At 38.9% G+C, this 15,784-nt stretch overlaps 1 protein-coding gene across 7 annotated transcripts in view; it reads left to right on the top strand.

Moving 5' to 3' along the window:
* The window catches only part of SSH2 (slingshot protein phosphatase 2), a 248,306-nt gene that overhangs the window by 205,262 nt on the left and 27,260 nt on the right, over positions 1-15,784 (top strand). For all 7 annotated transcript variants that reach the window (XM_027034594.2, XM_027034596.2, XM_027034595.2 and 4 more), the window contains 3 exons: positions 1,787-1,981; positions 5,624-5,717; positions 6,073-6,201. In XM_027034594.2, coding sequence (XP_026890395.1) covers positions 1,787-1,981; positions 5,624-5,717; positions 6,073-6,201 — 418 coding nt within the window. The remainder of the gene's footprint in view (positions 1-1,786; positions 1,982-5,623; positions 5,718-6,072; positions 6,202-15,784) is intronic.

The following is a 15,784-nucleotide window of genomic DNA, read 5'->3' on the forward strand; positions in this document are numbered from 1 at the left end:
TAGGCTATTTCTGCCTTATACTTAAGATCCCTAAATTTTCTAAAGTTAACATGGATCACTTCTGTTTTGAGGCAAAATTTTAGAAGTAAGATGTAAATAGATTGCCTATAGAATTTTCTCATACTGCCCTCTTCCCACAGGAGACCAGCATGAGCTAACAGCTAATAAGACATTTCTTTTAGCAAATACTGTGCTCCAACCATAAACTAGACATTCTTTTAGGTACTTGAAATATGTCAGTAAACAAAATGTAGAAAGATCCCTGCTTTTATGTAACTGACTTCCTAGCATTTCTGGCTTTAGCTTTTCCCAAGTATATAACCAAAAAGGTACTTTTCAAATAAAAAAATAAAAGTTAAAAAAAAAAAAGGTACTTTTCAGTTTTGTTTACCCTTGGGTTCCTAAGTTCAGAGTCAGAGATTTAATTAGTCTTAGTACAACCAGAGCTATTCTTAGAAAGTAGCTCAAGCATATGAATAAATGGTTTAAAGAGACTGGGAAACTTACTCAGCAAGAATGATAAATGTCATTATGGGAATACAAGCTGGTGCAGCCACTCTGGAAAACAGTATGGAGGTTCCTCAAAAAACTAAAAATAGAACTACCCTACGACCCAGGAATTGCACTACCAGGCATTTATCCAAGGGATACAGGTGTGCTGTTTCGAAGGGACACATGCACCCCCATGTTTATAGCAGCAGCACCATCAACAATAGCCAAAGTATGGAAAGAGCCCAAATGTCCATCAATGGATGAATGGATAAAGAAGATGTGTGTGTGTGTGTGTGTGTGTGTGTGTGTGTGTGTGTGTGTGTATACACACACACACACACACCACAATAGAGTATTACTCGGCAATCAAAAAAGAATGAAATCTTGCCATTTGCAACTATGTGGATGGAACTGGAGGGTATTATGCTAAGTGAAATTAGTCAATCAGAGAAAGAAAAATCATATGATTTCACTCATATGAGGACTTTAAGAGACAAAACAGATGAACATAAGGGAAACAAAAATAATATAAAAACAGGGAGGGGGACAAAACATAAGAGACTCTTAAATATGGAGAACAAACAGAGGGTTACTGGAGGGGTTGTGGGAGGGGGCATGGGCTAAATGGGTAAGGGGCACTAAGGAATCTACTCCTGAAATCATTGTTGCACTATATGCTAACTAATTTGGAGTAAATTTAAAACAAAAATTAAAATTTAAAAAAGTAAAAAATAAAGGTTCTAACACCTTAAAAAAGAAAAAAAAGAATGATAAATGTCATTAGATTAATCCTTCCTGGGCATGAAAAGACTCAAGGCTTAGGGACATCTAGCTATGTGTTCTTTGTGGACCCTCTGAGAATCATAGGGAATATATGCTGTAAGATGATTCTGCACCAAAGGAAACCAATCTTTATATAATTAATGTAGTAAATGGTTGAGATCTTTAGTTCGGTAGTGACATAGTACACCCATAGATAGCATGTTCCAACCACAGGGTCATGAGCTCCATAGGTACTTGTTTTTCACTGATGGGTTGTCAGTTCTCCTACCCCCATCTCTAACCCAACCTTAATAATGCATCATATCTTTCAGCAAGAAGTATCTAGCCAAATGCTATGAATAGGTAATATAGTATAATCAGAATCAGAGAATCTTAAATTCCAGGGAATAGATTCTCCAGAGGCCAAATTCTATAGGATCTAAAAATTGAAAGAATTCTGGGTACACATGGATTATTGGCTTTTTGGTATCCCCACAGTTCTACAGTGTTTATTTCCCAATGTATCTTTCAGGTCTGCATTACAGAGTTTACACAAGGCTTGTGAGGTGGCCAGAATGCATAACTACTATCCAGGTAGTCTGTTTCTCACCTGGGTGAGTTATTACGAGAGCCATATCAACTCAGATCAGTCATCAGTCAATGAATGGAATGCTATGCAGGATGTGCAGTCCCACCGGCCCGACTCTCCAGCTCTCTTCACAGACATGTAAGTCAGTTTACTTAGGATCACGGAATTTTTCTGTACTGTGTCCAAAGTGTCGTAAGCAACATGTTCCTCCCTAATCTCTCCTCTTGGAGAATTAATCTTACCAGTGATATTAGTCATTGTCTACACTACACATCTGCCATACAAAGAACCCTGTTCTTTCCGTCTGCAAAGGCTTTAGGAGTTTCACTCCTGGGCACACTGGAATCTCCATAGTAAAAAACTGCAATACCATAAAATCCCATTGAGATTCCACTAATTTGAAATTTGAATTTAAAGGGAGTTAGGCTGGGACGCCTGGGTGGCTTCGTCAGTTGAGCATCCAACTCTGCTCAGGTCATGATCTCATGGTCATGAGATCAAGTCCCATGTCAGGCTCCACACTCAGTGGATCGCTCAGAGTGGAGCCTGATTAAGGTTCTCTCTGTCTCCCTCTGCCTGGCTCCCACGTGCTTGCTCGCTCTCTAAAGTAAAATTTTTTTTTAAATAAAAAAAATGTAAAGGGAGGTAGACTAAAGTCTGCCTTTGCATTATCTGTGAAAGAAGCATTTGGTAAGCAAATTAATGACATAGAGAAACTTTTAAAGGGATGTTTCTAATGTTTCCAGTCAATTTAAAAGACTGCCTAGGTTGTTATGCTAATTTTAAACTGATTTCTGTTCACGTTTGTCAAAAAATAATTTATAATTCGAGTGTTGGAATCAGCCCCACCTTTGCCTTTTTGGGTCTTTGTCAGGGAGATTTTATTAAATTTCCCTGGTGTACTGTTGAGTTGGATAAAGGCCTGAGGTGGAGGTGATGTTTATTTCCTTTTTAGGTCTATGTGTTGAAACTTATGTGACTATTTTGGAAATTAAAAAAGGTGTTTATTTTGCTCTGAACTGATCTCAGCACTTCCAAGGTATTCTACAGCTAGGAAAAAAGAGTAGTCACTTACCGTCTGATCATATAAACCTTCACCTTCAGATTCCTAAAGTCCTATCAAAATAGTTCAGGGGGGTGGAGTTCTTTTGTTTTTTAAGAAAATGCTTAATTTAGATAATAATGTGAACTTATTTTTACTAGAAAAGGTAAAATATCCAAGAATTGTGTGAACAGATCAGTCAAAAAAGCGGTGGAAGCTCTTTTGCGTAGGGTGTTACTGATAATAGGACCTCCTTTTTCATTATCCCTAATCCTTTGACGATCCCACAGTAACTGAAAAAATAAGGATTAGTCTGGCTTTCAGAATCTTGGAAAATGTTACTGATTTCATGCTTTATAGCTGGTTGATGGGTATCAAAGGGATGGATGTCTCATCTGACTCAAAAATGGACATTCTATTTTTTTAAGTTTATTTTGAGAGAGGTGGGGGGACGGCAGAGAGAGAGAATCCCAAGCAGCCTCCGAGCTGTCAGCACAGAGCCCAACATAGGACGCATACCCACGAACCACGAGATCATCACCTGAGCCGAAGTCAGACAGCCAACTGAGCCACCCAGGTGCCCCTCAAAACTGGACATTCTAAAGCAGACTTGCATGAGAGAGAGAAAACCCTTCTCATTTCTCATGATTTATTGGAGAAAATTTGGGTATTAGAGCAGAAAGAAAGAAAAGGAAAGGAAATTGGCCATTTTCCATCTATATATATCCCCAAGCAAAAAGAATAATGTAAAGTGTAGTCCCTGGCACATGGTAGAGGCTCATTAAATGTTAGTTCTTGGTATGTACAACATAACCCCAATTTTAAGATATATTTATATATCTGCCTTAGAAAGAGACTGAAAGCTATAGGTCAGAGTATTGATGATTATCTCTGATGCAGGGATTTTTAGTGATTTTTCTTTTTCTTTGCATTTTTATGTATTTTCCTAATTTTTCTCTAGTGAAATTGAGCAAGAAATTGTATCTGTGTTGTCATGTTTTTTCCATTCCCTCCTCCCTAAATTGACTAGAAAAGCCTAAAAAAGAATGCTGAGCATACAGGGAGAATGTGTGCCAAAATGGATTGAAGTGCTCTAGTGCAAATACAGTTTATATTTTGAAATCCAAGGAAGGGGAAGAAGGGAACATACGTGTGTAGTACCTCCAGTGTATATCAAATATTATGCCAGCCACTTCATACATGGTACCTCATTTAATCCTCAAGAATCTCATGAGGCAGATATTGTCCTCATTTTATAGAAAAGGAAACCTGCTGAGAAAAGGGAAGGAATTTGTTCAAGGTTGTACCACTGGTAAGTAGCAGGGCTGGGATTAAAACCCAGGTGTATCTGCTCCCAAACCACTCTGATCCAAGTGTTGTGAAGGATTAGGAGAAAGATTACTAAACTAGGGAATCTAACTCATGCACATAGGTGGTAAAATTTGTTTTTATCAATATTTTTTAATAAAAGACTGAAATATATAAGTTCCTACCATTAGCTGTGTCTAGGAAAAATCGTGGGGAGCATGATTAAGAATTTTAATCCTGGTCAAGACAGGGATGCCTTGATGGATAGGGAAATGGCACAGTATTATCTGTATTCTGCAGGGCTCATGAGAAACTAAGAGTCCAAGTGGTAGGGAGCCCCAAGGTTGTGAGGTCAGAGCATCCATCTTTGGAGATTACCAAAGCTATTTTTGCAGCCAGTGATAAGGCTTTAGGCAGCAAAGGCAGGCAGGATGCCTAAAGGCTTAGTCCATTTCCATCTCCAAATAAGGAGGTACAGAGCAGATACCTTCTTGAGTAGGTAAGAGGGAAAGATGAGATGGAAAGTGCTCTTTGTCAGCCTCACTCAAATTCTGCATAATATGAAATAGTGCTTTTAGAGAGAAGCATCCAGTTACATTGAACCAATGTCTTTCTAGTAATTGGAGAGTCAGCTTCCTAGTTTAATTTCCTTTAGTTCCTGGGGTAATTTTATTTTTGAGAGTCAGAAGATTAAAGGAAGTAACATAATCCTGCAGGTAGGGTGTTATGCTGGGCTGAGAGTGCTGGTTCAACTGCCAGGGTGTGTGATCTGTGGTACGTCATTTAACCTTTCAACTGTGTTTGCTTCCTTCATCTGTAAAATGGGGATAATAATTTCACAAAAATGTTATGAGAACCTTCATGAAAAGGAATGCATTTTGGATGGAAGTCCTCCGGGTAGTTAATTCTTGGAAACCCATTTTGGAAAGAATTTGCCTCATTGAATAAGGCAGAAATCATTCTTTTGTCTTTCCTGTTTTCTAGAACGACAGCAGTGAATGATCAGCATTAGGTGGCATTTTAACCGACAGAAGACCCAGTTCCATAGTGGGTCACAGCATTGTTCTACCCAGCTTGGTATTCTAACGCAGCAGGCGGTAGCCAGGGGTACTTGATGGAGAAGTATGGCTGTGGTTCTGTGTTAAAGTAGCATACACAGCATAGCCTATTTGTCTTTACTCCTTCATAGATGATTATGAATATATTTAAGGGCTTTTACATGTACAGCCTCTCTATACATGTTTACATTCTATACATTGTGCAAAGAAAGTTTCCTCAGTTACATTTTTTTTTTACCATACCTTCAGAATATGAATTTTTGAGGGTAATAGAGGGAAGGTCTGCCAGTTGGGAAACATAATCAAATGGTATGTTCATTAAGCTAGTCAAATGCCTGCCTAAGAAAAAAATCACCATTTCTCTCTTCTCAGACCAACTGAACGTGAGCGAACAGAAAGATTAATTAAAACCAAATTAAGGGAGATAATGATGCAGAAGGATTTGGAGAATATCACATCCAAAGAGGTAAGAAACCTTGAACTCCTGTTCCAAGGCTAACAATGGAATAGCAGGTGTGGGGTTAGAAATAGTGAATGACTGGGGTGCCTGGGTGACTCAGTCAGTTAAGCGTCCAACTTCGGCTCAGGTCATGATCTCACGGCTCATGGGTTCAGGCCCCGCATTGGGCTCTGTGCTGACAGCTCAGAGCCTGGAACCTGCTTCCAATTCTGTGTCTCCCTCTCACTCTGCCCCTCCCCTGCTCGCACTCTGCCTCTCTCTCAAAAATAAAAAAAGAAAATTTTAAAAAGAAAAAAAGAAATAGTGGTTGGAAGTACAGAGGCACTTTCCAGAGAAGTAAAATATGTCCTCTTTGTTTCAGATACGAACTGAGTTGGAAATGCAAATGGTGTGTAACTTGCGAGAATTCAAGGAATTTATAGATAATGAAATGATAGTGATCCTTGGTCAGATGGATAGTCCTACACAGATATTTGAGCATGTATTCTTGGTAAGTCTCAGGCTGCTTTAAGTGATGTACTGAATCTAGTCCATATTATATTTAAATAAAATGTAACTTAAATTTAAAACAAAGGTAATAAATACTCAAACTTCATTACTTCCTAGTTTTTTGCTACATTTTACTGTTATCTGTGCTCTTAGATTATTTACATCTATTGTATGGTGGAAATGTTATCTAGTAGTGTGCTTCTGCTCATCTCTTCCCAGTTCCTCATTCAGTGACATCAAGCTGGTGGATTAAAATTGACTCGTCAGGGGGTGCCTGGGTGGTTCAGTTAGTTAACCGTCCAAGTCTTGATTTCTCAGTTCAGGTCATTATCTCCCAGTTGTGAGATTGAGCCACTCATCACCTCTGCACTGATAGCGCTGAGCCTGCTTTGGATTTTCTCTCTCCCTCTCTCTCTGTGCCTCCCCTACTCATGTGCATGCTTTCCCTCTCTCTCTCTCAAAATAAATAAATCTTTTAAATGATGGGTGGGAGGGGCGCCTGGGTGGCTCAGTCGGTTAAGTGTACGACTTCAGCTCAGGTCATGATCTCACATGTGAGTTCAAGCCCCATGTCGGGCTCTGTACTGACAGCTCAGAGCCTGGAGCCTGCTTCCGATTCTGTGTCTCCCTCTCTCTCTGTCCATCTCCCACTCACACTCTGTCTCGTTCTCTCAAAAGTAAATAAACACTAAAAAAAATTTTTTTTAAATGGGTGGAAAAATTTAGACCAAGGAAGTAGGCAAATGCTATAAATCATGCCCTTCTTCCACCCATCGATTGTTAAGTATCTCGTCTGTTTTCATGACAGTCAAAAGTCCAAAACGGGAGCCTGGGTGGCTCAGTCGGTTGAGCATCCAACTCTTGATTTTGGCTCAGGTCATGATCCCAGGGTCATGAGATGGAGCCTTAGGGTGGAGCCTGCTTGAAATTCTCTCTCTCTCTATCCTTCTGCCCCTCTCCCCCACTTGTGCACTATTTCTCTCTCTCTCTCTCTCTCTCTCTCTCTCAAAAAAAAAAAAAATAGTCCATAATAGTTTTATACAATGTATCCAAATAGAATGATCCTTTGAGGTCATCACTCTTTCAAATCTGCCACATTTGCCTAAGGTCTAATATATCTGAGCAGAGCAGGTGGGAACTACTTATAACTGAGATGCTATTGGACTTTTAAACATTTGGAACCTTATAGCCACATTTTGAGTTCGCCAAATACTTCTGTGATTGCTAAAATTTCAGTGACTTAAAATTGGTTTTCGTGGTTCCTGAACATTTAATGACCTGCGGTTAGCCCAAGGACACCTTTCTGACTGATGGATTGGGAAACCTTCTACAATCCTAAGACCCATTTTCCTCCCAAATGCTAAGAGTTTTAGTTTTCATCTATACATGGTAGTGGGAATGAGGTTAGAAGGGTCATTAAAATCAGTGGGGAACGTCAAAACTTTGTTTTGTTTCCACTTCCCACACACTTTGACCAAAAACGCTAATAACCAGAAACTAAGTTGATTTGGTTTGAATTTCACTTCCTTTCTCCAGTAAGGACATTTGTGAAATGACTAGAAGCTGAGAAACAGGAGATAAGAGGAATAAATGCACAGCAACTGGCTAAATTGGATCATCTCACCCTGAATATTCAAGAGTTTATGTCACCAAGCAGTCAGATTTTATGCCATTGAAGGCTTGTGCCCTGAATTAACTTTTTGACGCTCTGTGTGTGCTTGTAGAGTGATTCACAGTGGTGTATAGCTATGAAATTACTCATGAAAAGCTGTGAGCTGGAAAAGGAACTTTTTTCCATTACTTTAACTTGACCAATGTGTGTTGCCATGTCTAAGTGTAGATCATACTACAAAGCTGTCATTGACCTTTCCATTTGTAAAGCACTTGACTTTGTTGTCTTTTGTGTGTACCTCCACAAGGGTTCCCTGCTGTTGTATTATTGGAAAGAATTTTTGTGTTCTCTATAGAAAACTTATGAGTCACTCATTCAAATGGACCCTGCCCCTGACTGTGTCTATGTAACATGACTAATTTTTATGAAGGGCAAGTGCCTGTAGCCAAAAATAGCTCATGTTAGAAAGTGACCAGAGCTATAAACTTGGAAGTCACTTTTCCATTAGCTTATATTTTAATACCAAAAAGGATGTAGACATGATGACTATGAAATATAATTAATATCTGACTATTCAACCTGTTTAACTTCAGGTGTACTTCCCTGTGTCTCTGATGCCACCCGCTCAAGAACTACCTTCTCCTTGGCTTATTTTAGGACAAATAGAGAAAATTTAATAGTACTCTTAGCAGAAAAAACAATCCAGTTCTTCCCAGATTAGAGTCCCTAGTCAAGTACAAATGCATTTCAGTATTTCTGAATGAATATTGATCCTGTTATTTCGTGATTATTGGCATATCCTTCTGTCTTGGGTGTTTTTACTTATTATAAAAATGATTCATGATCATTATAGAAAGCTTAGACTGCTTATTAGTGAGCTACACAAAGTCCATTCTTTTCTATTTATTTTTTTATTGAAGTATAATTTAATTACCATACAATGTAATGTTTCAGGTGTACCACATTGTTGATTCGACAGTTTTATACATTACTCAGTGCTCACCACAATAACTGCAGTCACCATCTGTCACCATACGACATTATTACAATATTATTGACTGTATTTCCTATCCTGTACATTTTCATGTCTGTAATTTATGACTGGAAGTTTGTAACTCTTGAACTATTTTTTTAAGCTTATTTATTTTGAGAGAGAGAAAATGCAAGCAGGGGAGGGGCAGAGAGAGGGGGACAGAAGATCTGAAGCAGGCTCTATGCTGACAGTAGAGAACCTATGGGGCTCGAACTCACAAACCATGAGACCCTGACCTGAGCTGAAGTCAGACGCTTAACCAGCTGAGCCACCCAGGTGCAGAAGTTTGTAACTCTTGATCCCCTTTATTTCACCCATCCCCCCATCCAGCTTTCCTCTGGCAACCACCAGTTTGTTCTCTGTATTTGAGTTGGGTTTTATTTGTTTGCTTTTTATATTCCACATATAAGTGAAATCATATGATACTTGTCTTTCTCTGACTTATTTCACTTAGCATGATTATTGGCATATTCTTCTGTCTTGGATTTTTTATTCATTACAAAAATAATTCACGTTCATTGTAGAAAAGTTAGACAATTTCAGAAAGCTATAAATAAAGTAACATTTGCTCATCACCAAAAGAGGTAAGCACTGATATCTTTTGTTATATTAGTCTTTTTTTATTTTTTTAATATGTATCTATAGATTTTTGAAAAAGGGAAAATCTACTCAGCTTCACATATAATTCCATTTTCTAGAAAATGGACATGTTCTCTCCATTCTGAATATTTCTCTTTGGGAAAAACTTTCAACTGGAGAATTCTGAAATTTAACTCTTATGCACAAAATGGGTACATGAACACTTCTTCCCCAATGGCTTCCTCCCCTTGTTTGAACCACCATATCCTATATCCAAACCCCTCTCTCTTCTCCAGTGAGTCTGTGCTCTGCTGGCTTTTCCAGCAATTGACACGGAAAAAGGTCTTATCCAAGCTGCAAGTGGTGGTGTTAGTTTTCTGCAAAGTCATTTCATCTTATGCTTAGCTGCCATGCCTGGAGTGCAAAGCAGGTTGTGTGAAGGGAGGCAGCAGGATTTTTCCCCTCCCTTCAAAAGAATGCTCAGCTCTGCAGTGCACTGCACAGAGATGTTTATTTAGAAAGGTGTCCAGCTGGTATGGAGAAAAGTATAGAGCATAGTTTAAAGAAAACCTTCAGCAAGAAGAGAGGATTGATTGGTTGGAAGCCAGGGTATTTCCAGAAAAAGTTCTTCCACATCCTTAAGAGTGTACCACTTCTCTGAGCTGGAAGCCTTTGCCCAATCAAGTCTTAATATCAACAGCTCTCCTGGATGTTGTCCCATTGGCTGAGAAAAAGCTAAATGTGAACAGAGACCCTTTGCTGAAAGGCAGGCAGCTTTCTTAGTTGAACAAGGGAAACAGGAATATTGGACACAACCAATAATTTTGTTCATGAATAAAAAACTAGTCGATTTTTATTGCTGATTGTAATATTTTTCAATATTTGACATTACAGCTCCTTTTAAAATAATGTTTCATTTCCAAAGAAAAATTAAGCCTCAAATTGTAGTTACCTCTATAGGTGCAGAGAAATGGAGGGTATATGAACAGAACTTAAAACAGATGGGCTATTTTAATCCTTCATGATTTTGTCCCTCACCTGAAGATGTATAGCATAAACTTTTCCCAGAAGGAAAAATTAATAGAGATGTTGTGCCTGGTTGTCTCAACAACTTGATTCACAATATTGAGGCTGTAGGTGTCGTGTGATGAAGAGAAGATATGGACAGGATACCAATCCCTGGAGATGATATCAAGTTATACTGATCCTAGCAGAACCCCAATACAGTCTTCCTTTAGGTGCTATAAATGTGCTCTCTTCTATTTTGCTTGGAACATTTGGACCCTCACAAGGCTATTTCCTGAGGATGACATTTGAGAAGAAATTAATCACTTGGGGGCGCCTGGCTAGCTCAGTTGGTAGAGCGTGCAACTTGATCTCAGGTCATGCGTTCGAGTCCTACATTGGGTGTGAAGCCTCCTTAAAAAATATATTTTTTTAGAAAGAAAGAAAGGAATTAATCACTTGGGTCTTTGGGAATGGCACAGTATAGGGGAACAAGAGTGAAAGATGGAAATGAACTTACTTAAGAATGTATTATAGTCCCAAGATTTCATCTTACACTTCAGTAAGATTAGAATATACTTTGCATAATTACATAGAACATAGTGGAAAAACCCCTTGGAATTGTGTCATTGTAAGCCTGAGAAGCATGGAGGAAAAAAATAGATGGAGTCTGTGGAGGGCCCCAGGTGGCTAATATGCATGGCATTTATATTGAGGACAGAAAAGTAATTACACCACATAGACTCCAGTTCTTTCTTTCAGGTTGAACCTGAAGCAACCCTAAGCACAACCCAAGTCACGTTATATGGACTTCACTGAGTCAGTCAGTAGCCAAAGCTTTTAATTTCTTTTATTTCTGGATATGTGCCATTTCAGATTGTCAGATTGAATTTTCTCTGGACAGGTAGATGAAAACCATGGACTTTTCCCATCACGTAAGGGTTATTTCCATCTAGCTGGACAGAGTTCCACAGAGGATTTAGATTTCTAAATTAAGAAGTGAAGTGGTCACATTTCCCTGGCTACCGTTTAGCCACTCAACCCTTATGGCTTGCTTCTGTCTCCTTGAATCCTTTATAGTTCTTAACCTCTTTCTTTGGTGTGGGAGCTTATTTCCTAAGGTTGAGCACAGAGCCTTCAGAATCTCCCATATTTTTTTAAAGCAAGTCAGCTGAGCCCTGGTCTGTAGAAAATATCAGTTGTCCGTTAGTCCATTTACCTAAATGCACCTTCACAGCCTCCTTGATCTGTCTCCCAGTTCAACAGCCAAATTAAATTACATATCACTTGTAATACAATTATAGTGCTTGCATAACACTTTACAGTTTCAGAGTGTTTCATTTATTTGTCTTATTTGATCATTCATTCAACAAATATTTGTTGACCCTCTCTTTTGTACCAGACAAGAGGCTAGATATTTGTGCAGTCTGATCTAATTCTACAAGGAGAGGGGCGCCTGGGTGGCTCAGTCAGTTAAGCGTCCGACTTCAGCTCAGGTCACGATCTCACGGTCTGTGAGTTCGAGCCCCGCGTCAGGCTCTGGGCTAATGGCCCAGAGCCTGGAGCCTGCTTCCGATTCTGTGTCTCCCTCTCTCTCTGCCCCTCCCCCGTTTATGCTGTGTCTCTCTCTCTGTCTCAAAAATAAATAAACGTTAAAAAAAATTTTTTTTTTAATTCTACAAGGAGGGAGTAATGAATCCTATCAGATAGATATTCATGGAAGGCCAATGAGATACAGACACAAAAGTGACCCCTGGGTTAGACAATTAGAAGAGGTCATTAGTAACATTAGCAACAGTAGTGAGGGCAAAAGCCACAGTGCTGTGGGTTGAGACTTATGGGAAATGAGTAATCAAAGAAGGTATTAGATTATATTTCTATGAATGTTGGCAAGGGATTAGATTTCTATGAATCTTGGCAAGGGAAGGGAAAAAAGGACAGTGTCTAGAAAAGAATTCATGATGGAAAGAGAGTTTTTCCATTTTAATATGGGCGAAACGTTTTGGGTTTGTTTTGTTTTGACAAGGATGGGGGGGAACAGGGACTTATAAGCAATAGAAACTTCTCAAAGTTCTGTAAGCTAAAGTCTGAGATCAGGGCACCTGCATGGTCAGGCGACAGCCATCTTCTGGGTCATTGACTTCTCTGTGTGTTCTCACATGGCAGAAGGAATTAGGAAAAACTTTATAATTTGAGAATGTACCGATTAGGTATATAGGACTAGGGTGGGAGGAATGTTCCATTTTATGGATAAGGAAAGTGAAGACAGGTTAAGCAGTTTGCTCAGTGCCCCACAATAGAATGGGGAGTTAAGATTTGAACCTGAGTCTTCTAATGCTAAATTCCATTTAATACATAATTCGAAAATAGGTAAATTATTTTAAATGTTTGCCTTTTCAAAAGAGATGAACATAGTCCAAAGATAGAAAATGAGCCTGAAACATTGAAAAGTTGCTCACTTTTAAGAGAAATGCAAATTGAAATTACACTGAGGTAACATTTCACACCTGTCAGATTGGCAGAAATCAGAAGCCTAACCACAGGTTTTGTTGGCAAGGCTCTGGGGAAAAAAAGGGGCACTCTCCCTACATTGCTGTGGGAATGCAGATTGTCTCAGCCTCTGTGGAGAGGAATTGAGCAATGCCCAACAAAACTGCTCATTGGCTCAACAGTCTCACTTCCACAGATATGAAACATCATTCACAGGAGACTAGGTGAATCAACTATTCTCTGACTATCCAATGAAGTGCTATATAGGTGTAAGAAAGAGTAAGGAAGGTCTCTGAACTGTGCTGTGGAGTGGTTCTGAGGCTATATTGTCAAGTGAAGCAAACAAAGAACAAACATATGTATCGTATACTACTTTTACATAAGGAACAAGTGATAATAAGGGCGTATTTGCTTAGAACATAGGTAGAATAAACCAGAAACTAGTTACAGTGGTTTCTCTTGGGGAGATTGGAGTAGGAGTGAGGGTTCAAGTTTACCTTTTAATAAACTTTTGACTTGCAGTCTTATGAAAGTTTTGCATATTCAAAATCAAATGGAAAAGAATGGAAAAATCACACCCTAAAATTGAATACAAACAGGAGCAAATGAATCCAAATGTATATCAAACGGGTAACTTCACAGAAAGAAATTAATTCAAGTAACTTTCAGTATAATATTCTGTCTTAACCTCTTCATGGGAAGAGGAAAAAAGACTGCAAAGAAGGAAAAAAATTTTTGAGAGAGCACGAGTCCATGTGGGGCAGAGAGAGAGAGGGAGAAAGAGTCACAAGCAGGTTCCACACCGTCATTGCAGAGCCCAATGCGGGACTTGAACTCACGAACCATGAGGTCATGACCTAAGTTGAAGTCAGATGCTTACTCAACCAATTCACCCAGACACCCCAGAAAATTTGAACTTAATGGGTTTGTAATTGGTGTAATTGGTATTGGAAAAATAATGTTGAAACTATTTTGTAAATAGAGCAAATGAGTTGTTGGAAACCAAGGTTATCCCAGTGGAATAGGGAGCTATAAATGATGGCAAAGGGGCAAGAAAGAAAGTACCTTGTGGTGTTAAATTTGAACTGGAGGTACCAATGTAAATTCAATATTTTTTTAAAAAATATTTCCTAGATCTGTCCACTGGAAAGTTTAGAAGCAATGATCCATACTTCTGAACATCTAATTAATGTCCAGATCTTGATTACAAAATACCATTCTTTGCTAAAACCAGGACTCCTTGGGGAAATGGCTAATTCCACTCACAGAGTGATTCTGGAACAACTCTTAAACTAGGAAGCAAGGAAGTAGTGGGGTCAAAGACTAGTGGGGTCAATATCAGAAGGAGCTTGCTTACTTGAAGAGATTCCCACTGGCCAATTCAGGACAATTTGAGTGTCAAAAAAAATGTCAATGGATAAAAACATTCTAAATGCAAAAAGAATTCAAGAGTTCAGAGTGTGGAAGGAATGATTAGGTGAAGCTCTCCTTTACAGAAGAATGCAGGTAGGAATGCAGAAGGAATGATAAAATTAGAAAACCACCATTTTGTAAACCTCCAGTAAAGTAATTTGGGCAAGGTCAGCAGCTGATGCCAAAACTATAGAGTAAGAGATTATTGTGAAACAGGATATTCACATGACTTCAAAAATCACTAATACTGGGGCACCTGGGTGTCTCAGTTGGTGAGGCATCAGACTTCAGCTTAGGTCATGATCTCGCAGTTTGTGGGTTCAAGCCCCACGTCAGGCTCTGTGCTGACAGCTCAGAGCCTGGAGCCTGCTTCAGATTCTGTGTCTCCCTCTCTCTCTGTCCCTCCCCGACTCATGCTCACTCACTCGCTTGCTCTCTCTCTCTCTCAAAAATAAACATTAAAAAAAAAAAGATCATTAATACCTATAGATAACTAGTAATTGTAAAGGAACCTTTACAATAGTGGGGTGTGGCAGATACAAAGGAACCTAGCAAGAATTCAAACTCAGCATGACAAATAATGAGACAAACTGACATTGTGTGCCTCAGGATTTCATGCAATAGGAAATACATAGCATCATCCTTGTAATATTCTTGCCAAGAATGTTTGACCTGAATCTAATCAGCAGGAAACAAATCAGACAAATCCAGATTGTGAAGAGTTCTCCAAGATTACAGACCTGTAGTCTACAAAAATGTCATCATGAAAAACAAAGTCCGGGTGGACTGTCCAAGTCCAGATTAAATGAGAAAGAGACATGGCAACTAAATGCAAAGTATAATTTTTTTAATGTTTTATTTATTTTTGAGAGAGACAAGTATGAGCGGGGGAGGGGCAGAGAGAGCGGGAGACCCAGAATCTGAAGCAGGCTCCAGGAGCTGAGCTGTCAGCACAGACCTCGACATGGTGCTCAAACCAGGAGATCATGACCTGAGCCAAAGCCAGACACTCAACCAACTGAGCCACCCAGGCACCCCCTGTAAAGTATGATTCTTGATTGGATGAATATAAAGGATAGTTTGAGAGGTCAATTTTTGAAATTCAAATATAATGTATTAGAATATCATTGTGTTAGTGTTCTCTTTCTTAGTTGTAAAAATGGGAATAGGAAAATGTTCTTGTTCATAAGCAATACATGGTCAAGTATTGAAGTGTCACGATTGCTCAAATTACTTTCAAATGGTTCAGGAGAAAAAAGTATGATATATACTGAAAGAAAGGGAAGGGAAGAGAGAAATCAATGTGGTAAAATATGAAAAATTGATCTCCAAATCTGTACAACCCTCCCTTTTTTAAGTTTTGCATTATCATGTTTCCCTCATTTAACAGAAGCTACTATTTAGCTGTCCTTTGATGTAATATAATACACTAGAAAGAATGTGGGCTTTAGA

This window comes from Acinonyx jubatus, chromosome E1 (assembly GCF_027475565.1).
Source record: "Acinonyx jubatus isolate Ajub_Pintada_27869175 chromosome E1, VMU_Ajub_asm_v1.0, whole genome shotgun sequence".
NCBI classification, from domain to species: Eukaryota; Metazoa; Chordata; class Mammalia; order Carnivora; family Felidae; genus Acinonyx; species Acinonyx jubatus.